The sequence below is a fragment of the Calypte anna genome, chromosome 8 (assembly GCF_003957555.1).
Source record: "Calypte anna isolate BGI_N300 chromosome 8, bCalAnn1_v1.p, whole genome shotgun sequence".
Taxonomy (NCBI): Eukaryota; Metazoa; Chordata; class Aves; order Apodiformes; family Trochilidae; genus Calypte; species Calypte anna.
In genome coordinates, this window is record NC_044254.1 from 29,891,441 (window position 1) to 29,915,447 (window position 24,007).

General features: G+C 54.1%; 2 protein-coding genes across 2 annotated transcripts in view; both read left to right on the top strand.

The window, feature by feature from the left end:
* IL23R (interleukin 23 receptor) lies at positions 1-14,407 on the top strand. Its single transcript, XM_030455657.1, has 15 exons — positions 1-217; positions 1,655-1,737; positions 1,918-2,265; positions 2,503-2,626; positions 3,443-3,636; positions 3,757-3,902; positions 4,754-4,913; positions 5,616-5,698; positions 6,652-6,871; positions 8,375-8,575; positions 9,523-9,606; positions 10,098-10,148; positions 10,540-10,636; positions 11,332-11,422; positions 11,841-14,407. Exons 2-15 carry the CDS (start codon positions 1,680-1,682, stop codon positions 12,414-12,416), a joined length of 2,433 nt encoding a protein of 810 aa, XP_030311517.1. The 5' UTR covers positions 1-217; positions 1,655-1,679; the 3' UTR covers positions 12,417-14,407.
* IL12RB2 (interleukin 12 receptor subunit beta 2) overlaps positions 13,069-24,007 on the top strand; it is a 20,348-nt gene continuing 9,409 nt past the window's right edge. Inside the window, exons 1-5 of the mRNA XM_030455752.1 lie at positions 13,069-13,173; positions 20,128-20,140; positions 20,968-21,288; positions 21,872-21,986; positions 23,233-23,420. Of these exons, the coding sequence (XP_030311612.1) occupies positions 13,069-13,173; positions 20,128-20,140; positions 20,968-21,288; positions 21,872-21,986; positions 23,233-23,420 (742 nt within the window). The remainder of the gene's footprint in view (positions 13,174-20,127; positions 20,141-20,967; positions 21,289-21,871; positions 21,987-23,232; positions 23,421-24,007) is intronic.

The following is a 24,007-nucleotide window of genomic DNA, read 5'->3' on the forward strand; positions in this document are numbered from 1 at the left end:
CGGGGGTGGGCTTGAGTTTTCCAGCCCAGCCCATAGCGATTTTTCAAAGCCCCCTGGGCCCCAGTTCCCCCAGCTGCTCCTTTAAGGGCTGCTGGGTTTCCCCAGGGACTGACTCAGACTGGAAACTCTCTTGTTCTCGCTCCTATCTGGGTCACACTCCGTACCCGCTCCGCTCCGCGCCCGCCGGGGCCCCGCGTATCCCCCGGGCACCGGCAAGGTAAGGACCCCCCCCTGCACCCTGCCCACCTCCCACCCCTTATCTTAACCCCCCCCAAATAATCCCAGCTCTCGTTTTGGGGCCGTTAGGGTGTAAAAAGGTTTCACATGGTTGGGGCTTGCACAACCGGGGTGGCTTTTTCCTTCTGCGCTAAGGAGTGCTGACACTGCTGGGGGGGTTTCTTTTTTTTAAAAAAAAACAAAAACCAGGGATAAGATCAAAGAGCAACATCCCCCAGCAAAGCTCCTCCTGGCTTTGGGCTCTGCAAATGGCTGGAAATTGGGAGAAAAACCCAAACGTGAGCGATGGGTGAGAACAGGGCTGAGAGCTGGCAGCCAGGGGGATCTTTTCATCTCCTTTCATCTAGCCAGGAGCTTGAGTTTTGAAAATTTTCCCCCCCTTGTTCTGACTTGCTGAAGGTTTGAGACCTTCAGGTTCTGCTAGTGGGTAACAGAAAGGAGCTTGAAATTTGACTCACTTGAGAAGAAGCCCTTAAAGCAAACTAGGTCAGCTCTGCCTGAGAAACACAAAAACCTGCAGCTCGTCCCGTGGTTTGTCTGAAAAACCCATCATTTGGGGGGTTTGAGGTGGGCTCTGATCCCTCAGGGGAAAACTCACCAGTTCTAAGGTCAGATTTTGCATGGGGTTACTTTAATTACTGAGTTAATGACGGTTAATTGTTTTAAAGTTTTTAAATGGAATTATTTTACTAATGGGCTACCAAACCTGCATGAACATCCAGCCCCAGGCAGGGACAAGGAAAGGTCTGAAGAAATTTCACATGGCCTCTGCTCTGAGTGTCTGCTGGGACATCTTTGGTTGGGTTTCTGATGAGACCCCCCCGGGGTAAAGCTGGGTCCAGCTCTGGGGTCCCCACAGTCAGGACACGGAGCTGTTGGAGCTGATCCAGAGGAGATTCCAGGGATGCTGGGAGGGCTGGAGCAGCTCTGGAGCCAGGGGGAGAGAGTTGGGGGTGTTCAGGCTGGAGAAGAGAAGGCTGCAATGGGGAGACCTTAGAGCACCTTCCAGTGCCTGAAGGGGCTCCAGGAAAGCTGGGGAGGGACTTGGGATGAAGGGCCTGGAGGGATGGGATGAGGGGGAAGGGTTTGTAGCTGCAAGAGGGGAGATGGAGAGGAGCTGGGAGGGAGAAATTCTGTGCTGTGAGGGTGCTGAGCCCCTGGGTGCCCAGGTTGCCCCCAGAAGCTGTGGCTGCCCCATCCCTGGCAGTGTTGAAGGTTGGATGGGGCTTGGAGCAGCCTGAGCTGGGGGAGGTGTCCCTGACCATGGCAGGGGGGGCACTGGAAGAGCTTTAAGGTCTCTTCCAACTCACACCAGTCTGGGATTTGCTGTCCCCATGGCAGGGGCAGTCCCAGCCATGCCAGCAGCACCATGTTCAGGTGCTCACAGCTTTTTTCAGCTCTCAATTTCTTTCCCCAGACTATGCCATCCATGGGCAGTGGCCATGGTGGGGTCCAGCACAGCCTTGGTGCTCCATGTCCTGCTCTGCTGGGTGTCTGGAGGTGAGTGTCTGCCTGGCACAGCCCCACAGCCCCACCACAGTCTGCAGTGCAGACTCCAGAATCCAGACTGGAATGGGTGAAATAAATGGGTGAATGCTTCCAGTCTGAGGGGATGAGTGACCTGGGCAGGGTTTATCCCTAGCCTGAGGGGCACCAGGGTCTTACCTGCATCCCATCCAGGCACGGGCATCATCTCCTCTGGTGGGTCCCTGGCTCAGAGTCACCTTGGCCCTGCAGGTGTTGGTGTGAACATCAAGTGCTCAGGACACGTCTGGATTGAGCCCTCTGGGGTGGTGCAGATGGGCTCCAACATCTCCATCAACTGCTTCTCCACCCTGGGCTGCTCCCAGTTCTTCATCTTCCTCAACCTCAGCCAGGCTGAGGGTCCCCTGCACCCCATCAACAGCAGCACTGTGCAGCTCCAGCTCCGTGACTTCCAGATGCCTTTTGGGACCTTCACCTGCTTCACCCTCTGTCCCAACAGGGACAAACGACAGCTGGTGTGTGGCACCCAGGTCTGGGCTGGCTGTGAGTACCCCCTGGAACAAAAAAACAGGGATTTTATCACCTCCTTGCTCTCCTGCTTGCAAAACCCCACGCTCACTCAAGGCTTTGATCCTGCGTGGGTGGGCTTGGTGCTAGCAGCAAACGTGACATCAGATTGCAACCAAAACCAAATAATCTGATTTCTGCTAAACCAGCAGCACCCGGGGGAGGGGGGGGAGGGAGGTGATCTGGGTGCTCTGCCTGACTTTGCCTCCACAGACCCTCCAGACCCCCCCAGGGACCTGCAGTGCAGCATCAAGGAGGGCTCAGGGAGCCTGGTGTGCCAGTGGGACACGGGACAGCCAACCCATCTCCCCACCCACTACACCCTCCACCTGCACAGGTAAGGCCCAGCAGCTAAAAAAGTTTGGTCTCCAGGCTGGAAAGGATGGGCAAAGAAAGGAGCAGTGGTACCCAGATGGGAAGGGTTCTGAGGAAGCTGAAGGGGACCTGGAGGAGGTTGTGGGTGGAAGGCTGACAGCTGAAGATGAGTTCTCCACATTGAGCTGCTGTAGGAGGTTAAAGGCTAAAAGAACTTGATAGAACTTGAATCCCAGATGGTTTGGGTTGGGAGATGAAAGATCCTCTTGTTCCAACTCCCTGCCACTGGGAACATCTCCCACTGGAGATGATGAAGGTTGATGAGATGGGGTCACAGACACCAGTGGGGCCTGACTGCAGCTCTCAGAAGAAAAACACCCCTCAGGCTGCCAGGTCAGACGTGCAAGTGAGGTGAGGAAGAGGTTTTTACTTATAAGCTAAGTTCAGGCTGCCCCATTTGGAATGGGTTTGGAACCCAGCAGGAACAAGGGATGGGACAAGAGGAACTTGTTGTGCCAGGGGAGGTTTAGGTTGGAGCTGGGGAACAATTTCTGCCTGGAAAGGGTTGTCAGGGCCTGGGGAAGTGGCAGTGCTGGGGGAAGGGTTGGACTCAATGGTCCCAGAGCTCTTTCCCAACCCAACCCATGGTTCTATGGCTCTGGAACTAAGTCACCTTCCAACAGCAAACTCACAAATGTGCTACAGAAACATGAAGAGCAGGAGGTAACAACTTTCTAGAGAGACAAACTCTGGTTGTGGAGGTGTCCCTGCCCCAGTGACCCCTCACAGAGCCAGTGATGCTGAGCTGGGCTCTTCCCTGTGTTCTGCTTCTTCCCAGCCTGGGGCCGGCGGTGCTGGAGGATGCTGAGCAGGAGGAGGAGGTGAAGGAGGAGGTGAGGGTGTTCCCTGCTGGTTCCCCTGTGCTGCTGAGCTCACTGCCTGCTGGCAGCCACTACTCAGCATGGGTGGAAGCCAACAACCCCCTGGGCACCTCTCGTTCAGCCCCTCAGCACCTTGACCTGCAGGAGCTTGGTACGTTCACCCCCCCTGCCCACCCACCCCCCAGGAGCTGCACCTCCCCAGGATGTCCCCTTGGGGACATGCAGCAGGGGGATGGATGGCTCACCTGAGCTGTCCTGGCTGTCCCCACAGTGGTTCCTGCCCTGCCCCAGGTCACTGGTGCCCAGACAACAGAGACGTGGCCTCCCATCACCACCATCTTCTGGAGGAGACAGACCCAGCTGGAGAATGTCACCTGTGAGGAGAGACACAGAGCAACGGGCACCCCGGGGTGGCAGGTGGGATGGCCTGGGACACCCCCAAACCTCCCCCACAAATGCAATCCCCTGAGCTGTCCCCAACAAGGGACACACCAGTCCTGGCCCTGGGAAGCCAGAGGCATCAGGAGGGTTTGGGTGCAGCCAATACCCCACTCCTTGCTCCAGAGACAGGGGGTGCATCCCACCCACCTCTGGGGGGTGTCTGAAAGAGGACAGAGCCTTCCTCATCTGCATCAGGGATCTGGGTGGGGGGATCAAGGGCACCCTCAGGTCAGTTTGCAGGTGACCCCAAGCTTCCAGGGTAGGAAGGGTCTGCAGAGGGACCTGGAGAGGTTGGATCCATTGGCCAAGGTCAACTGTAGGATGTTCAACAAGGCCAAGTGCCAGGTTTTGAGGGACAGGCTGAGGGGAGAGCTCCTGGCTCTCTGCAACCCCCTGAGAGGAGGCTGGAGCCAGGGGGATGTCAGGCTCTGCTCCCAAGGAAGAAGGACAAGAGGAAATGGCCTCAGGTTTTGCCAGGGGAGGCAGAAGTTGGATATTAGGGGAAATTTCTTACCTGAAAGGGTTATTAAACCATGGCCCAGGCTGCCCAGGGCAGGGCTGGAGTCCCCATCATCCCTGGAGGGGTTTCAGAGCTCTGGGGATGTGGGGATGAGGGACATGGGGCAGGGGTGGCCTGGGCACTGCTGGGGGAAGGGTTGGACTCAGTGATCCCAGAGCTCTTTCCCAACCCATTCCATGTTTCTCCATGCTCAGGGAGGACCCTTCCTGTCCCCCTCCACACCAGGCAGGAGGGCAGTGACCACTCTCCATCCCCCACTCAGGATGGTGGGGGTCCCACCCCCCCTGACACGCTGCTTCCCTTGCAGGTGGAGGTGTGGGATGGTGCAGAGCCCCAGGGAGCCCATCAGCACCAGGACCTGCAGGGTGACACCCAGTACCTCTTCCAGGTGCGGTGCCGCCTCAGCCCCGCACACAGCCCCTGGAGCTCCTGGGGTACCCCCTTCCTCTACACCACCCCCGAGGCAGGTGAGCTCACCTCAAGGTGTTGGTCAGTCAAGGTGTTGTTCTGGTGTAGTTCAGCCATGGTGTTGGTCACTCAAGGTGTTGTTCAGCCAAGGTGTTGGTCATCCATGGTGTTGTTCAGCCAAGGTGTTGGTCATCCATGGTGTTGGTCAGCCAAGGTGTGGGTCAGCCAAGGTGTAGTTCAGTCAAGGTGTAGTTGAGCCATGGTGTAGGTCAGCCAAGGTGTTGGTCAGCCAAGGTGTTGGTCAGCCAAGGGGTTGGTCAGCCAAGGGGTTGGTCAGTCAAGGTGTTGGTCAGCCAAGGTGTAGGTCAGCCAAGGTGTTGGTCAGCCATGGCACTGTCACCCTGCCACCATCCCCAGGCTGCAGCTGAGGGCTGAGAACCTCCCCAAACTCATCTCCTGTCCTCTCCTGGCCCCACCACAGCTCTCGGGGGATTTGGGGAAACTCCTGGGGTGTAGCAGAAGGTGGGGAGAGCCCCGGGGGGGCTTTGGGAGTGTGTAGGTTCCCACCCAAAAGGACAGGCTGACACCTTGCTCCAGGGGACCACCCCTTGCCCTTGGCCACCAGCCCAGTGGCTGCACATTCCCACAGAGGCTGCAGAGGAATGGCAGTCCCACGGGTGGGTGGGAAGCCCATGTCCTGGGTGGGGGGAGGATTCCCAGTTCTCCTCCAGACATTCACCCCAGACTCTTCCTTCCTCCAGCCCCTCCTGTGGCACCTCAGGTCTGGTGGCACCCGGGTCCCACCTTCCCCAATGGCAGCCAGCAGGTGACAGTCTTGGTCAAGGTAAAGAGGCTTTGGGGTTGCGGTTGGTTGGGTTGGTTGGGTTGGTTGTTTTTTGGTTGGGTTGGGGTTTTTTGGGGGTTTTTTTTGGCAGGTCCCCTGAAATTGTCACCTGCTTTGCCCCACCCCAAGAAGAGCATCTTCCAAGGGGTGGCAGCAGGCAGCATCCTTCCCAAAGGGGGAATCTTCCTCTTTAACCAGAGAGATGGAGGGGGACAGGACAAGAGGAACTTTGGGACCCCAGCACCCTGGTTGGGACCAGCAGTGGTGTGGGCAGGGGGAGGAACAGGCAGGGGGCATTCCCTGTGCTGGGCACTGCTGGGGCTGCACCCCCAATCCTGGGGTCAGTTCTGGGACTCTCAGGAGCAGAAGGAGATTGAGAGGATGGAGAGTGTCCAGAGAAAGGAATGGAGCTGGGGAAGGGGCTGGAGAAAATGCAGAATGGTCTGGAGAAGTTGTGAGGAGCAGCTGAGCGCCCTGGGGTTGTTGATCCTGGATCAGAGGATGCTGAGGGGAGAGCTTCTGGCTCTCTGCAACCCCCTGAGAGGAGGTTGGAGCCAGGGGGGGTTGGGCTCTGCTCCCAAGGAACAAGGGATGGGACAAGAGGAACTTTTGGCACAACTCAAGTGGTGCCAGGGGAGGTTTAGGTTGCAGCTGGGGAAGAATTTCTGCCTGGAAAGGGTTGTCAGGGCCTGGCCCAGGCTGCCCAGGGCAGGGCTGGAGTCCCCATCATCCCTGGAGGGGTTTCAGAGCCCTGGGGATGTGGGGATGAGGGACATGGGGCAGCTTTGGCAGTGCTGGGGGAAGGGTTGGACTCCAAAAAGCTCTTTCCCAACCCAAACAATCCCACCAGCACATCCCCAGGGCAACCTCCCTCCACCCCATCCCAGGGGACATCCATCCCACAGCTGTCCCCACGGGGCTCTCTTGTCTCTCTCCTTTCTCCTGTCCCCCAGCCCCTGCTCCCCCAGGATGCCCGTGGGAGGGTCCTGGGTTACCGGGTGACCACCGGGAGCTCCGGGGAGAAGCTGCTGCTGTGCCACACCTCCAGCACCCTGTGCCACGTCCTGGTGCCCCCGGGGACACGCGTGCTCCACGTCACCGCTCACAGCCCCGGGGGAGCCTCCGGCCCTGCTGCCACCATCCCCCTGGGCTGGGGGGCTGGGGGGCACCCAGGTAGGGGCTGCTCAGAGGGAACCCCCTCTTCCAGGTGGGAAAAGGGAGGTTCAGGAGAGCTGAGGAGGAAATTCCTGGCTGGGAGGATGCTGAGAGCCCGGCTCAAGCTGAGCCCTGGAGCTCTGGGGGCCACGGGAATAGGTTTAAAAATCAATTTTTCCTGCTTGCTTGGGTGCTCCCTGCTCCCAAAATCCCTCCTGGAAGGACCCTGCTGCCTCCTGGCAACCTAAAAAAGGGAGGGGGAAAGAAAAAAATCCTTCTTGTGCCATCCTGAGCCCCAGGGGATGCTGTGCCCTCGGCCACACTTGGGTCTCGGGGCAGCAGCAGGGAAAAGCCCCGTGGCAGGACAGGGATCCAGGGCTGGGGCTGGGGAGAATCCGAGGGAAATAAAGGGGAAAAAAGGGATCTGATCCCCCAGGATTCCCTGAATCTCCTGAGCAGCAGCAGGGAGGCTGCAGGACAAGGAGTGGCAGAGCTGGAGAGGGGCTTGGGGCATCTGGGAGCTCAGAGAGACTGAAAAGTGAGAGGTTTAGGGATAGATATGTTTATATTTTAACTATATAAAGTATAGCTATAGAAACTGTATTTTAACTATGCTATGTGTTTCATTACACCTAATAGAATTAAAATGTAAATAAGTAGATATAAAATATTGGTATCTATTTAAATATATAAGCATATCAATTTAAATAAATATATATCAATATAAGTACATAAATAATTTATATTAAATAAGCATAAATATATATTGAATAAGTATCATTAAATACAATCTATGATGATTAAATATGTGTGAAATATATATAAATATATATTAGAATCATAGAATCATAGATTAATATTTATAGATAGATATTAATATTTATATATATGAATATTTATAAATATATATAATATAATAAAATACAATATTAATTTAAAATTTAAATGTAAACATAAAATAAATATAAATATATAGTATGATTATATTAAAAAAGTAATATATAATTTATTAAATAATAAATTATGATCACACATACTAAAGATCAAATACATAATGAAATATATTTCATCAGACTTATTTACTAAATATATTATTATATTCCAAGGTATATCCAACATACAATACAGCTGTATAGCTCTATAAAAGATAAGTCTAGCTCCCTAATGCAGCTCCCTAGCTCTGTTAACACACAGAATACAGATTTTTGGAGCATTTTCAGGTATTTTCTATCTCTGCCATGTACTTCCATCTCAGATACACCTTCACACAACCACCCTGTGTGTGTCCAGCCCCAGCCCCTCTGTGGGATTCCCTGTTTCCCCCCATCCCTTCCCCAGGCTCAGGATGGAGCTGCTGTGCTCAGGTGTCCCTGGGGACACCCCTTGGGGACACCCCTTGGTGACATCCCCTGGGGACACCCCTTGGTGACACCCCCTGGGGACACTCCTTGGTGACATCCCCTGGTGACATCCCCTGGGGACACCCCCTGGTGACACCCCCTTTGTCCCCTCTCTCTGCAGCCTTCCCAGCCCCTCTGGCTGTCCAGGTCCAAGCCAAGAACGGGAGCAGGGTCTGGGTGTCCTGGGAGCCCCCCCCACCCCAGGACAGGGGGTCCCCACTCTGGTTCATCGTGGAGTGGGTGCCCAGCACCCCCTTTAGCCAGGAGGAGAAGTATTTTTGGAAGAAAGTCCCACCCCAGGAGACACACACAGAGCTCCAAGGTGAGAGGGTGAGGGGGGGGATTGTCCCCTCTGCTCTGGGGAGACCCCCCCGGGGTAAAGCTGGGTCCAGCTCTGGGGTCCCCACAATCAGAAGGACACAGAGATGCTGGAGATGATCCAGAGGAGATTCCAGGGATGCTGGGAGGGCTGAAGCAGCTCTGGAGCCAGGGGGAGAGAGTTGGGGGTGTTCAGGCTGGAGAAGAGAAGGCTGCAATGGGGAGACCTTAGAGCACCTTCCAGTGCCTGAAGGGGCTCCAGGAAAGCTGGGGAGGGACTTGGGATGAAGGGATGGGATGAGGGAAATGGCTTTAAAGTGAGACAGAGGAGATGGGAGGGAGAAATTCTGTGCTGTGAGGGTGCTGAGCCCCTGGGTGCCCAGGTTGCCCCCAGAAGTTGTGGCTGCCCCATCCCTGGCAGTGTTGAAGGCTGGATGGGGCTTGGAGCCCCCTGGGCTGGGGGAGGTGTCCCTGACCATGGATGGAGGAGCTTTAAGGTCTCTTCCAACCCAAACTATTCCATGATTCTATAGGATGGCAGGAGAGAGGTTTTGGTGCAATCCCTCAGGAGGTTAGGAGGCCAAAAGAGCTTCTAAAAGCAGAGTTTGGTTGGAAATGGAGCCCCAGCCCACGTGTGGTTGGAGTAGGGCCATGGAAAGCCCTTAGAGATCAGGAGGAGTAAAACCCCAGGGGACAGGACCCATCCCACTCTGTTCCTGCTTCCCACATTCATTCTGGTGCTTACTGGCTTTGGGATGCTCCCTGACCAGTTACCTGAGCAGGGTTTTGCTCTCCAGGTGTGTTTTTGGGAACAGCTCCTGCCATGGCTTCCCCCAGCCCAGAGCTGGAGTCCCACCATACATCCCCCTACTGTCACCACCCAACAGCAAGCCCAGAGCCTTCCAGGCAGCTCCCAAACACATTTTAAAGGCAAATCTCCCCTTTTTCCAGCAGAGGCAGGAGCAGGAGGTCCCATCGAGGTGTCAGTCTATGCTGTTTACCCCGATGGAGTCAGCAAGCCAAGCTCCAGGCAAGGTAAGGCCAGGTGGGTGCAATGGAACCAGAAGTGTAGGGTTGAGAAACTTGACCATTGACCCAGGGAAAATGGGGCTCCAGGTAGGAAACTGATGGCTGCAGTCATGAAAAGAGAGATTTAGGTCTGTCTGAAAGCCTCCTCTAGCCAGTGCTAACCACCCCAGGGTTCTCCAACCTGACCTGCAGCACTTCCAAGCATGGGACATTCACCTATTCCAAATGCAGGGGGTTGGTGGTGCCCTCAGGGACTCCCTGACAGCCTGGGGTGCTGGGCAGGTCAAGGGTTGGGCAATCCCAGCTCTGCTGAAATGATTTTTCAAGGTCCTGACCCTCAGGTGTGCCCAGAGCTTGGCAGCAAAACTCCATCTGGATGGACAGAGGGAGAGCTGGGGGTGCCAAGGAGGATGCTCCCACCTTTGCACTACCAAATGGCTTAGAAATATGTTAAAAGATTAAAATTAACATTTTTTTCCCCCTTCTCTCTGCTTAAGTCCCTCCAGAGATCCTGTTCCTGGGCAGCACCCACACCGAGCTCTCCCATGGTAAGAACAGAAGAGCTCTGGCTTGGCAAGCCAGACTTTCTCCTTGGCCAGCTATGGGAATTTTAGCCTGGGATCTGCTGGGGTTCTGAAACCAAAAGGAACCCCAACTGCAGCTGGGGAATTCTCTTTGGTGTTGCTGGGAGGCCAGGATGCCTCGAGAAGGGGTGAACATGGTGACCCCACTTCTTCAGGACACCTGGGGCTTGGGGACAGGGGGTGCTCTGGCCACACCACGTGTGGGGCAGCACTTTGGGGTTTGCTCATTGTGCCTCTGTTTTGGCACTTGAGGAGCCAGGGGTGGGATGGCCATGCTGGGAAAGATCTTTCCTGGGCATCCAGACCCCTGGAGCAGGGCCACCCAGTGACCATCTCCCTCCCTGTCCCTTTTCAGATGCTGACACTGCAGTTTTCCTGGGGCTGGGCATCAGTGTGCTCATCTTATCCATTGTCTTTGTAATCCTGATGGTTAAAAACTCAGCCAGGAAAAGGTATAGCTTTCTTCCCATTTTTAACCCTTATTCCAACTCCTGCCTTTCTTCCACAATACTTTAAAATTAACTCCAGAAAGGTTTCTTTCTCTTACTAAGGACAGCTTCTCCCCTTGGTGATGCTGCTGCATGGGAAGACATCTCTGTGCTCTGCAGGAAGGCAGAGACCACCAAAAAAACAAAGCAAAAATCTCTCCTCTGTCAGGGCCAAGTTGAGGTGCACAGAATATATCATGGGATGGATACAAGGGCTGGAAAAGTGAGGAATGGCACGGCCACTTTATGGAAGTTTTATCCCAGGACTTGTTACTCCCAGCTTTGCAGAATTAAAGTCTCTTGCCCATGATTTTCCCACCTGCAGCAGCTCTGGCTGTGGGGAAATCAGCTTTGGTTTCTGCAGTGTTTGGGTCCAGCTGCTCCAGGCCTCCTCGGGCTCATCCACAGGGCTTGGGCTTCCTCACACCCACCCCCCAGGTTAGCATCACTTCCACAGCCAGACCAGTTCTGCATCTGGGGCTTAACTGGGAGAGCTCAGAGCATTGAGGCTGAAATGGGAAGAGGCCAGAGGAACCCACCAGGGAGGGCTGGGTTTTGTCTGTGCCCTCCCACCCAGGGACAGCTTTCATCCTGCTTGAAAAAGTGACTGATGAAGTGCAGGAGACATTTTGGGGTTTCTTTCCTTCTTTTTGGTGAAGGGTCAAGGCCACCGTTGTGTCACTCTTACCCACCTGGCTGCTGGAAGATCTCCCCCACATGGAGAAGAGCAGGGTGCTCAGGTCACTCCAGGTAAGGGTCCTGTCACCTCCCAGGCTCTTCCCTGAGCTCAAAGCTCCCTCTGCAGCTGTAAGAAACATGGGTGGGAACAGGATTAAACTCCAAGTGGCCAGGAACAGACCCAGGACCGTTGCTCAGCTGCCTTGTGGTGCACGAGAGCTCAGTTCAGCTGAGATCTTTAAAGCTTCCCTCAGCATAAACTTTATGTAGTGGCTCAAGCTGCCCTTGGTGTGGATGCAGAATGGGAGCAGCTGCTCCCTGCTGTCCACCTCCCCTCTCCTTCCCAGGGGAGGTTGGATGGGAGGGGTGGGAAGGGATGGAGACAACTCCTTGCCCCACTCCTCCCTGGGGATGCTCTGGCAGTGTTTCTCCCACTGATAAAGTTTGCCAGGTTGTTACTACTACACTGATAACTTTTTTTTTCCCCCAGGCAAACAGTGATTTCCCAAGCAGCAGTTTCCACGAGGCCTTCCTGGACACCAGTGACCCCACAGTTATGGAAATCCAGGAGGTGGCAGCACCCCAGGAGCAGCAGGAGGTGTCCAGCAGCAGGGAGCCCAGCAGAGAGGTCCCTGAGGCTGGGGAGCAGCTCAGCACCCCAACCCCCCAGCAGATCAGTGCCTACAGACCTCAGGTGGCTGGGGGGAACCCACTGGGCTACATTGCTGCCCCCATCTCCCCAGCACAGCCCCCTGCAGCTGGACCAGAACCAGAACCCAGCACCTTCTTCAGAGACTACAGCAGGCCCTTTGCCCAGCTGTGGGATGGGGAGGGAGGAGGCTCCTCCATCCCCCTGCTGGAGAAGCTCAACCTCATCCTAACCCCCAGCCCCCCGTTGGGCTCAGTCTGGGGGGCACAGGGGTCCCTCCTGGGGGGGCCCAGGCTGGGGGAGGTGCAGGACCAAACGTTGGTACCCGAGGAGCTGCTCTCCTGCCTGAGACCCATCCATGGGGTGGCAGTGGATGGACAGCCCTGCTTTCCCCAAAGCCTTGGGAGAATGTTTTGAGACAAATGCTTCATTCTGATTAAAATAACCCCAAAGCTGCAGCCAGGGCACAGAGTGACCTTTGAGAGCAGGACTGGAGCACAACTCTGATTCCTCTTCATCACCTCCAAATCCTTCTGGCTGCCTGGAACACCCCCACCAGTAAAGCCCCATTGGAAACCCACTTCATGTTGTCACCAGCATAAAACCATAAAACCTGGATCCCTGGAGGAAAGAAAATCACAACCAGGAGGGGTTTTTACAGGATGCAAAACACTTCAGTGGCCATGCAACACCCTGCTCTGGATACATGCTTGGAGCATTCCATCCCTGGAGCTGAGTGCCATTAAGGTGGATATAAATTACCCCATGGGTGGATATAAAGATCCCACAGAAGGATATAATGATCCTGTAGATGGCTACAGCAATCCCATAGATAGATACAGCAATCCCATAAATGGATATAACAATCCTGAAGATGGATATAATGATCCCATAGATGGATATAATGGTCCTGCAGATGGATATAATGATCCCATAGATGGATATAAGGATCCTGTAGATGGATATAAGGATCCAGTATCCATCTCAACTCTCTTGGAATCATTCTGAGTGAACAGACACTGCACCAGGAGGATTTCTGTATCATCCAGCAGCCAAAGGTCCCAACACCATGAAAGCCAACAGGCTGCTGGGTTGCACCAAGAAGGGCATTGCCAGCAGAGATGAAGAAGGTGTCATCCCACCTGTCAGACCACACCTGGAGTATTGTGTTCAGGTCTGGTGCCCACTGTGCAAGGATGCAGACAGGCTGGAGAGGAGCCAGAGAAGAGCCACGAGGGTGCTCGGAGGAGTGGAGCAGCTGGCACATGAGGAGAGGCTGAGAAAAATGGGTTTGAGAAGGGAAGAGAAGAGAAAATGGGAAGAGAAGGCTTAGGGGAGACCTCATTGCCATGTTCCTGTACTTAAAGGGGGCTACAAAACAGATGGAGATTCTGGTTGGACACAAGAGGAAAGGTTTTCCCCATGAGGCCAGTCAGACCTTGGAATGGTCTCCAGGGGAAGTGGGGGATTCCCCCACTTTGAAGTCTCAATGGGGTACTGGGACATCTCACACCAATAATAGTACCAGAAGGGTGGGACCAGCTGGTCCCTGGGGTCTCTTCCAACCTGACATTCCATGAAATCCTTTCTGCATGACAGAACAACCCCTCCCATGTCCCTTCCCATGCTCACAAAGGGAAGCTCAGTGCTGACCTCCAGCCAATGCCCCCTTCAGACTCACCCACTTTATTCTCACAGAACCACTTTTTCCAGCCCCAGACCTTTCTTCCCAGTCCTGCTGAGCACTCTGTGCTGCTCCACTCCTTTTTCTTGCTGCCTGCTGGGTGTCCCTGTGCCTCTTGCTGTCCCCAGAGCTCTGGGGGTGGCAGGGACCTGGTGAGGTGGGGTCAGATTCTTCTTTAGCAGCAGCAAAGCCTTCCCCAGCCAGAAGTGTGACTTTGACATGTTAAGCAAGCCTAAAATTAGTGATTGCTGCCTGTGCAGGAAGGAAGCTGTAAAAGAACAACCACAAACAATCAGCAGCCCCAAAGGGAGGTGCAGAAGGTGCATTGTATTGGGGTTTTTTTTACAGTGTGCACATCCTGGGACTCGAGCTGCCTGTGTCACCTCAACCACACAACCCCCTGAGTGAAAATGCTTTTCTTGCCAAGAAAACCCAAAGCTGGTCTGACACAGAAATTCCCAGCCCTGCTGCTGCAGCCCAGGATGGATCCCTGCAAAGAGATCTGGGGCCAGAGGAGCTCAGCTCAGCTCCTACCTCTCCTGGGGTACCAAAGCTCTTTTCTTGGGAGGAGGAGGGAAATATTTCTCCTTCACAGGGCTGTGTGGGTGCAGCTGGTAAATAAGAGCTGGTTACCAGGAAAAATGGAAAGAGAAGGGCACAAATATCTGTAGGTATAGAACCATGTACTTGTTTGGGTTGGAAAGGATCTGCAAGATCATCAAGTCCAACCACAGCACTGCCAAGATGATTTTATTTTTTTCTTTTTCTTTTTCCAACTATTCTATTTTAAAATTCAATATATTTCCCCCTCTCCCTCCCTTCCTACCTCTTTGGACAGTGCTTGTACCTCCCAGTGGGTTAGAAGAAGTGATGGGCTCAGCCTGGGGTTGGTCCCTGTGCCAGCAGACACATCCACATCCCTGGATTCCAGGCTTCTCCTTGCCCCTGGAACACCCTTTGCATCCCACCTCTTCCTTCTTTGGGTATTTAGGGCTGTGATCCAGCATCCTGGACTTGAACAATCAAGGTGCAAGCCCAGCAGCAGGATCCTCATGTAGGCAACCCATGAGCAGATGGATGGCCCAGCATTCCCAATCACATCACAGTTTTCATCTTTTCTTCTCCCTCCTTCCAGTATCCTGCTCCCTAATTCTTGATGCATCCTGGAGATGCTCTGTGAAGCTGCTCCTCACCCCTATTTACACCCTCAATTAAAAGGATGCTTTTTTAATAAACCAGCCTCCCCCAGAATGAGTTGGGCATTAAATACAAACCTGGCTGGGGACAGGAGCAGCCCAAGAAGATGAAGTCAATAGAAATGTTTTCTGCTGCTCATGTTTATCCCCTCAGATGCATCTGCCAGGCTCCTCCACACCAAAAGGTTTGCCTTGCTCCTGGCTGTCAGATCCCTGAAGGGATTTAGTGGCAGATAAATGCCCTGCAGAGATGAAAAACAGGTTGGAAAAGGTCGATGTTTCCCAAAGTTAAATAACAGCAGCAGAGCTCCAGGGGTTCTGAATGCCAAGACTAAAGATCAAAGCCCAGACTCTGGCCAGAGCTGGGATACAGGAAAAACTATTTTTTTTTGGGTATGGCCTTCCCAGCTCTGGGCCTTCAGCAGGGTTTGTGCTTTAGGAGAGAGGCTGAGGAGCTGGTAACGGGGCAGAAGGGCTGAACCCAAGAGCTGAGACTGAAACCAAAGCTGCATTTTGCTGGGGAGGGTGTGAGGAGTGAGGCTGTGGTTGGTGTCTCATTGGCCTTCTCTGAACACCCCAAAGCTGAGGAAAACATCCCCTGCAGGGCTGGGAGACAGGGGCAAAGCCAGCACTCAGCCCCATGAAACAGAAGATAAACTGTCCAAGCCAACTCTGCAAGATGTCAGGCTCACCAAACCAGCCAAAGCTTTCCTGCACAGGGAGGAATTAACCTTGCCACAAAATTAGTAGGAAACCCCAGGATTTGTAACCTCTTTTTGGCTGCAGACAGGTTCTGGATACCCTGCAAGGTTCTTGCATGAGTTTTCAAGCCCCCAGTAAGGAACCCCAGTCCCCACTGGTCCCTTCCCACAGTCCCTCACAATTCCTCTCTCTCAGGGTTATTTCCAGACCTCCAGCCTGACAGAGTCTGAGTGCTTCACCTCCTGATTTCACTTTGGTCTCTGAATTCCCTTTCCTCCTGGACTATTTCTTCTGCCTGGGCTCCAGCCTTCTTCCATCAGCACCTTCAGCTCCTCTGATTCCCATTAAAATGCATGGAAAGGAGGCAGCTTTGCACCATTTGAAACTTGTGACAGTTTTAGGTAGCTGGATTTCTTTACCTGTTGCAAAGCCAATGGACACAGTGGCTGCACAGACCACTCCTGGTCCTCTCCTTTGTCCCTTCTGTCCACTTTTAACCCCAGATACAGGATTTCATCTTTTGCTTCCAGAAGCTGAGCCTGAATTTTGCTTTACCATTTGCATCACTTTTATTTTCCTTGCCTACAAAGAAAATCCCAAGTTCTTCACCCTTTTTCCTCTCTCCAGCCTCCAGCATGGCAGAAATCCTCCTGTTCCTGCTGGGGGGCTTGGACATCACAACTTCCCCAGGGTTGTGCTACACCCACAGGTACCATTTCCTTACAGCCTCCTTTTTGCTCTTCTCTGCTCACCGTCACCATCTGTCCCCCCTTCCTCTGCTGCTTCCCCAAGTGGCATTTCCAGCCCTGCAGACATCCTGGGAACTGATGGCTCCACAGTTTGGCTCCAGGTCCTCCCAGCTCAGTTTGCAGCAGGACCTTGTGTTTCAGCTCTGCTCTTGAAGGCAAAAGGTGTTGGTGAGATGCAGGGGACTCCCTGCTCTTCAGGGGTCATCTCATCACCACTACGGCCTCTGTGCTCATCAGTAGTCAAGGAAGAGAAAAGAAAAAAAAAAAAAAAGAAAAGAAAAAGAAAAAACAGATGGAGAAAAGCAAAGGGGATAAAGCAAGGAGCTGAGGTTGAGGAGAGGTAACCAGTGGGTGCTTTGCACTTTGGTTTCAGAGAATCACCGAGTCATTAAGGTTGGAAAAGTCCTCTAAGGTCATCAAGTTCAACCATTTCCTGCCAGCAGGACATCAAAACCCCCTCACCTGGAGCATCTTCTCCTGCATGTCTCAGGGATGAGGAAAACCCCACTCAGAGCTTCTCCAGGGCCACCTGAGCACATTTTCCCAAGAGGAGAAGAAAGGAGAGGCACTGAGGGCCCCATGGAAATGTCCCTGGGGCTGCAAGGCAGAGCTCCAACCTCTTCTGGGAAGCAGAGCTCTGAAAAGTGAAAATGTAGCATGAGCTAAAAGGAAACTGTTGGTGTTTGGAGGTTTTGCAGGGCTCTCAAGTGGGGGTTCAGTGAACTCTGTGTACAGAGAAGCACAAGTGTTGTGCTGGGGGCTGGCATGGAGTGAAGTGGAGGTGAAAAACAAGCCAGACTTGGGACTCTGGGCAGCTGCAAACTCTGTGCTGCTGCTTTATTTGTGTATCTGTCCCCAAAACCCCCCCGCTCCCATCTTCAGGGAAATAAAGGTTAATCTGGGGTTGTGTTAGCCACATCCAGAAAAAGAGAAGAACCAGCAGTAACACAGGGCTTCACCATTAAAACCTCTTTTAAATACGGCAGCAGTTTGTGAGAGGGCTGAAAAAATGTGAGGAAAAGCCCAAGTGCCAGCCCAGGGAAGGGGAGCTGAGCAGGGGAGGTGTTTCAGGACCAGCCTCCCTCCTCCTGCCCGGGGCCGGGGGGTTTGGCTGATCCTCATTGCCCTTTTTGTTCCGTTTTAAGAGCCTCCAAAGTTCCAGCCTCGTCCTGCTAACCCCATCCTTCTCTCACACCCGGTATTTTTTCCCTGTCACCGATACTTCCTTTCCCATCAGCGGGGAAACCCGACGGGCTGGGGGGGTACCGGGGAGATGGGGGGGAAGGTTTCAGTCCTGCCCTTGCACCTCTTTTCCTGCCTTCCACCAGCTGCTGGCATCAGGAACAGGAACAGCCCCCCCATACCCACACCCCCAGCCCGTACCCCCCGATCGGGGGTGGCCCCAGAGCCGGGGGCGGGCCGGGCCGGGGCTGCGCAGGGGCGGAGGATGCGGCGGCTGCTGCGGGGCTGGGGGTGAGTAACGGGGGGAGGGGACAGGGGGGTCCCCAGGGCCCCTATGGACGGGATGGGATGGGGGGAAGTGGTGGGAAGGGGGTTCGGCGATGGGAATCCCCTCACTGCGGGTCTGGGGGGATTCCCGGGATGGAAACGAAGTGATGAGCGCCAGGGATGCTGCCTGCACCTGGGTGATGCCTGGCCCGGGGTGATGCCTGCACCCCAATGCTGCCTGTACCCCAATGCTGCCTGTCCTGGGATGCTGCCTATCCCGGGGTGCTGTCTGTACCCCGATGCTGCCTGTCCCGGGGTGATGCCTGCACCCCAATGCTGCCTTGCACCCTGATGCTGCCTGTACTGGGATGCTGCCTATGCTGGGGTGCTCCCTATCCCGGGGTGCTGTCTGTACCCTGATGCTGCCTATCCCAGAGTGCTCCCTGTCCTGGGGTCCTGCCTGTCCCGGGGTGCTGCCTGCACCCCAACACTGCCTATCCCGGGATGCTGTCTGCCCTGGGGTGCTGCCTATCCTGGGGTTCTGCCTATCCTGGGATGCTGCCTATCCCAGGGTGATGCTTGCTCTGGGGTGCTGCCTGTCCCAGGGTGCTGCCTGTCCCAGGGTGCTGCCTGTCCTGGGGTGCTGTCTGTCCTGGGGTGCTGCCAGCTCTGGGGTGCAGCCATGGGTTGGATGTCCCCAAGCTGCTGTGCCCCATCCCAGGTGCCACCAGCCCATCTGTGCCTGTCCCCTGCAGGGTTGGGGTCAGGCAGTGGGGTGACAGCTGGGTGACACGTAGGGGTGAGGGATCTTCCTCTTTCCCCCCAGCTGGTTCCCTGCAGGACGGGCACTGGGAGCTGGTTTTAGGGAGAAGTGGGAGAAAGGGCCTGAAAAGCTCTTTCTGAAGCCAACTGAGGGAGCTGGGGAGCTTTATAGGGGATTTATAGGGTGCCAAACTGGAGCTGAGGGGACCCCTGGGAACACAAAAAGTCGGGGCTGGAGCTCACTGGTGTTCACTTGAGATGGTGCAGAGATGAACCCCCAGACAGCTCACACCCTGCACACCTCCTCTGCTTCCTCTGCCTGCTCCTCACCAGGACAACATCCTCTGTATTTGCTTTAACCCATGCCCAGCAATACTCTTCTCTCTCATTGGTGTGGGAAGTGGAGATAGTTTTCTTCTTAAAAATATAACAAACCAATGGTTTTTTCCCCAAAAAATTGTCTCTGAGCCACAGGCAATTCCTCATCCTTTTCTCCCATTTCACTCCCATCACTGTGCACAAACCATGCTGCAGGAATTGTCCAGCCCAAGCAAACCACCTAAAACCTCCCTAAATAAACCACCTAAAACCTCCCTAAATAAACCACCTAACTAAAACTTCCCTAAATAAACCCCTGGGGAAAAATACTTGAAGCAAGACAATTTCTATCAGTTGGCTCAAGGGCTTAGGGCAGGGTTTAGGTGTCTGAAGGCTGCTGAAACACTTACCAGGCATTTTCAGTTTATTGGAAGGCAGAGCATTTACTTGCAGAACCCTGGTGCTGTGATTGCTCATCCTTGCAGCTCCTGATCCCCTCCCTCTGAAGCTGAGGCACCACAGCAAGGCTGAAAATGGAAATAAAACCAAGGGTTGGGGTGCATTTTGGTGAGGCTGATGGGTTTCACACTCACCTCAGCTGCTGGTTCACTTAGAACACATGGCATGGAGCCCATCTGGCTAGATAAAACCAACCTGCAGTCACTTTTTAGGGTGTTTTTTTATATATAAATATATATATGAACATATAAAATATATAAACATATAAAAATAGATGTAAAATTTACAGCCAGGGATGACTACACTGTGCACAGCCCCCCCGTGGAAGTTTCCCTCCATCCAGGAGGGCACAAAAACCAGGATTTAAACTTCTAGTCCAGCATCAGGTTATGAAGCCAGCTCACTGGTGTGGTTTTGCTTCCCACAATTTGTCCCCAAATTTCACATGTAACACTCAGGAACCCTCAGACCCTGTCAGTCCCCTGGGCTCAACTCAGCTCCTCTGGATTTGGGGTTGGAGCACAGAGCTGCTGGAAAGAGTCCTGGGGAGTCCAGAGACTGGGATGCTCCATCCTGAAGAGGATGTGGGATTCTGGGAGAGGAGGAGGCTGGGTGGAGCAAACCCCACCCAAAACCATCTAAAAACCTGGGTGGCATCAGTCCTGAGAGCCAGAGCTCAGCAGCAGGGGTGTTATCAGCTCCCAGAGTGTTAATTACAACAGGCTCAAAAATCAGTGGTTTGGGTTTTGCTGGTGTTGGAAAAGAGTAAAATGGAAATATCCTGAAATCATTTTTTCCCCCTTTTTTAGGAGCTGGGAGCAGGTAACCATCCCCATCCAAGGAGCAAGATGCTGTTGGCATGGGCTGTGCCTGCAGCAGCCTGGTTCCTGGTGCACTTCACAGCAGGTAGGATGTTTGGGGTTTTTCCCTATATAACAATATATAAAATATATAATATAACAAATATATATTACTTAAAAAGCAGCACTCAGGCTAACAGACCTGATATCTCAAAGGTCTTTTCCAACCCAGGTAACTCTGTGATGCTCTAATTAGGGTGGTTTGGTTTGGGGTTTTTTTCCCCTGACAGTAATTTTTCATAACAAGAGAGCAAAACCTGATGCTTGATTAGGTTTCTACTCCAATTTCTGTCAGAAAAAAAAGAGTTCTGACACATTTTGCTTGGGGTTAGAATTTTTTTTTTGAGGATTTCTAGGTGCCCTTGAGAGGTACCTGGAGGGTGGTTGAGGCCTCATCCCTGGAGATGCTGCAGGAGGCTCTGAGCACCCTGATCTGGGTGAGGTTGTCCCTGATACCCAGGGGGTTGGACTGGGTGAGCTTTGGAGGTCCTTCCCATCCCAAATTTTTCTCCAATTCCATGATTCCCCACCCCATCAGACTGGTTCAGACTGGGCACAACCCCATCCCCCCAGTTCCCCAGGAGTTCTCACCCCATCAACCCGAGCATCCCCTCCTTCCCCCCCCAGCTCAGGACTGCCTGGGGGACGTGGCTGCTCAGCACCAGGACCTGGCAGAGCTGGGTGCACTCTTGGACTCGGAGCTTTTCAAGGTCTTTTTTCCAACCAGAAGGATTCTGGGGTGACACCAGAGCAGGGGGGTCACCTCTGCCTTCTCCCATCCCCTTGCAGAGCCCTGCGGCAAAGCCACCGTCCCCACGCCACCCAAACGTCCCCAGGGTGCCACTGAGACCTGTGACAGGGGCAAGATGATGGCTGACACTGCTGCCCACGTCCAGCCTGGGACCACCATCACCCTGTCCTGCCAGCTGTCCCCCCCACACCACTCCTTCCTTGCCATTTTCCTCAATGGCTCCGCACTCAGCAGCGGCTCCGGCAGCTCCATCAGCACCAGGTTCCTGGTGCAGAGCTGTGGCAGACACACCTTCACCTGCAAAACCCTCTGGCAACACAGGAGAAAAATCATCTGTGGGATTGACATCGAGGCTGGAAGTAAGGATTTCACCATTCCTCGTTTTTTAAGATGTTTAGACTGTACCTCTGAGATGGGGGGGGCAGCCTGGTCCAGGGCTGGTGATGCCTCTGAGGGGCTTTGTGTGTTCCAGATGCTCCTGGCTGGGACTGGGCAGCTCTGCTGCTGAGAAACAGAGAGCTGAGACATCCATCCCCCTGCCCAGAGCAAATACCCCACCCTCCTGTCCTACCCTGGCACCCACCAAGAAAAATCCTAAGGAAATCCTAGGTGTTCATCTAGCCTGATGAGCTGCTGCAGCAGCACTCTGCTGGGTCAGGGCTGTTATATTTTTAATTTTTTTTTCAAATAAAATAAGAATAATTATTCTTGTAGAGCTGTTAATTACTTGTGTTCACCTGGCACCCTTGTACAGTCCCTAGGATTGCACCCAAACGTCAGAGGTCTCACCAGGACTCACCTATAAACTCTCCCAGCACTTCCTTGTCCAGAAACCCTTTGGGAAAAAAAGAAAAGAAATTAGCACAAGCCCAGCAGAGCTCTTCAAATGCCTCCTAGGAACAGGCTCAGGGAAGGCTCTGATGATGCAAATATTTGTTTCAGACCCTCCAGATGAGCCCAGGAACGTGTCCTGTGTCCAGGAGGGGAGCAGAGGCCACCCCAGCTGCACCTGGGAGAAGGGCAGGTTCACCCACATCCCCACCACCTACCTGCTTCAGTAGGTACCCCAGGGGCCAGAACACCTCCCAGAGGTTTGGGAAAGTTCCCTGGAGCTTTCCGGGAAAGCTTTGGATTTGGGGAATGAGGGTGCAGAGGAGGAACCTCCTTCAAAGCCTCTGTTCAAGGAAACATCTGGGCAGAATGAACTCATTTTGCCCTTTGCTAATGGCTGGGCTGAACTGGTCCCATTTGTGGCCAGGGTGCTGCCTGTTACCCAGCTCCTTGCCCTCTGTGCTTCACTCCTCTTTGCTTCCTTTTTGCCACCTTCTCCTTCTCCTCCACCTTCTCCTCCTTCCTCACTTGTTCCTGTTCACCAAAGGGGCAGCAGCTTTCCCAGGAGCTTGTAGAGCTTTGTTCCTGCTCTGGAAGCAGAAGGACAATGCAGGGGCAATGGGAAGGGTGGGGAAAGGTGGGAAAAGGTGGGGAAAGGTGGGGAAAGGTGGGAAAGGGTGGGAATGGGTGGAAAAGGGTGGAAAAGGGTGGGGAAAGGTGGGGAAAGGTGGGGAAAGGTGGGGAAAGGTGGGGAAAGGTGGGGAAAGGTGGAAAAGGGTGGAGAAGGGTGGGAAAGGGTGGGAAAGGGTGGGAAAGGGTGGGGAAAGGGTGGGGAAAGGGTGGGAAAGGGTGGGAAAGGGTGGAAAAGGGTGGAAAAGGGTGGGGAAAGGGTGGGGAAAGGGTTGGGAAAGGGTGGGGAAAGGGTGGGGAAAGGGTGGGGAAAGGGGTGGGGAAGGGTGGGGGAAGGGTGGGGGAAGGGTGGGGGAAGGGTGGGGAAGGGTGGGCAACCCCTCCTGTAGTTGTTACCCCCTGGGGATAGAGCAGCACTTATAAACTGGCTTATAAATTACCAAAGTCAGCCTGCAGCAATGTGATACAAGTCTCTGATTTGGGTGGAATCACTAAATTATGTAAAAATAAGACAAAAAAACCCCAACAACCCCACCCTGAAATCCATCAGGCCACCAATCCATCCCAGAGGAATATCAGGTAACCAGGAGGTGTCCATCCTGCTCCCAGGAGGAACTTGCTCAGCCCAGTGGGAAGGCCGAGGAGCATTGGCTGCCAGCCCAGCCCTCTCCAGGCACAGATTTCCTCCTCCTCTTCCTCTGAACTCCAGACCTGTGGGAAGGTGCTGAGCAGCCTGAGGCTCCTGGAGCAGCTCAGGGGACAGGAGCAGCGTGTGGGTCCCCAGGGTTGGGTTCCCTTGGTGTACAGGAGGGCTCTGACCAAGTGTTTGCCTCCTGGTGCAGGCTCTCCAAGGGGACAGATGATGTTCTCTGCTTCCCAGAACAACAGCAGGAGGAGAGCTTGGGCTCCTTGGGCTCCCTGGCTCTCAGCAAGCTGGACTGGGACTCTACCTACACTGTTGTGGTCATTGCCTCCAACCAGCTGGGGACAGCTGTGTCACAGCCCCTCAGCTTCATGCTGAGAGACATTGGTGAGTCTGTCCTGTCCTCTCCTGTCCTGTCCTGCTGCCCCAGCCCTGCAGAACAACTCCAGAGAAGCACAAAATGCTTTGGGTTGGGGGGGACCTTAAGGCTCATCCACTCTGGCTCTGGGCCTGGAGGGATGGGATGAGGGGGAAGGGTTTGGAGCTGGGAGAGGGGAGATGGAGAGGAGCTGGGAGGGAGAAATTCTGTGCTGTGAGGGTGCTGAGCCCCTGGGTGCCCAGGTTGCCCCCAGAAGCTGTGGCTGCCCCATCCCTGGCAGTGTTGAAGGTTGGATGGGGCTTGGAGCAGCCTGGGCTGGGGGAGGTGTCCCTGACCATGGCAGGGGGGGCTTTATTGCCCCTTCCAACCCAAACCAGTCTGGGATTCCCTGATTTTCAGGATGATTGGTTGGTGGGATGGAGGGATGCACCCACCCCATCATTCATTCTCTCTGCCACGTGTCCCTGGTGCTCTCAGCTCCCTCCAGCCCATCCCATCTGGGATTTGAAATCCCATGATAGCTCCAGGCCCCCTCCCATGACCAGGAACACCTCCCACAGCACCAGGCTGCTCCAAGCCCATTGTCCTGACAAAG

What these genes read in the sequence shown, in the direction of transcription:
- IL23R (XM_030455657.1), top strand. Translation starts at nt 1,680, where the DNA reads ATGGTGGGGTCCAGCACAGCCTTGGTGCTCCATGTCCTGCTCTGCTGG. An exon ending in GGGGGCTGGGGGGCACCCAG is followed by an intron (nt 6,872 to 8,374) that starts GTAGGGGCTGCT and finishes CTCTCTCTGCAG; the next exon opens with CCTTCCCAGCCCCTCTGGCT. An exon ending in CCACACCGAGCTCTCCCATG is followed by an intron (nt 10,149 to 10,539) that starts GTAAGAACAGAA and finishes GTCCCTTTTCAG; the next exon opens with ATGCTGACACTGCAGTTTTC.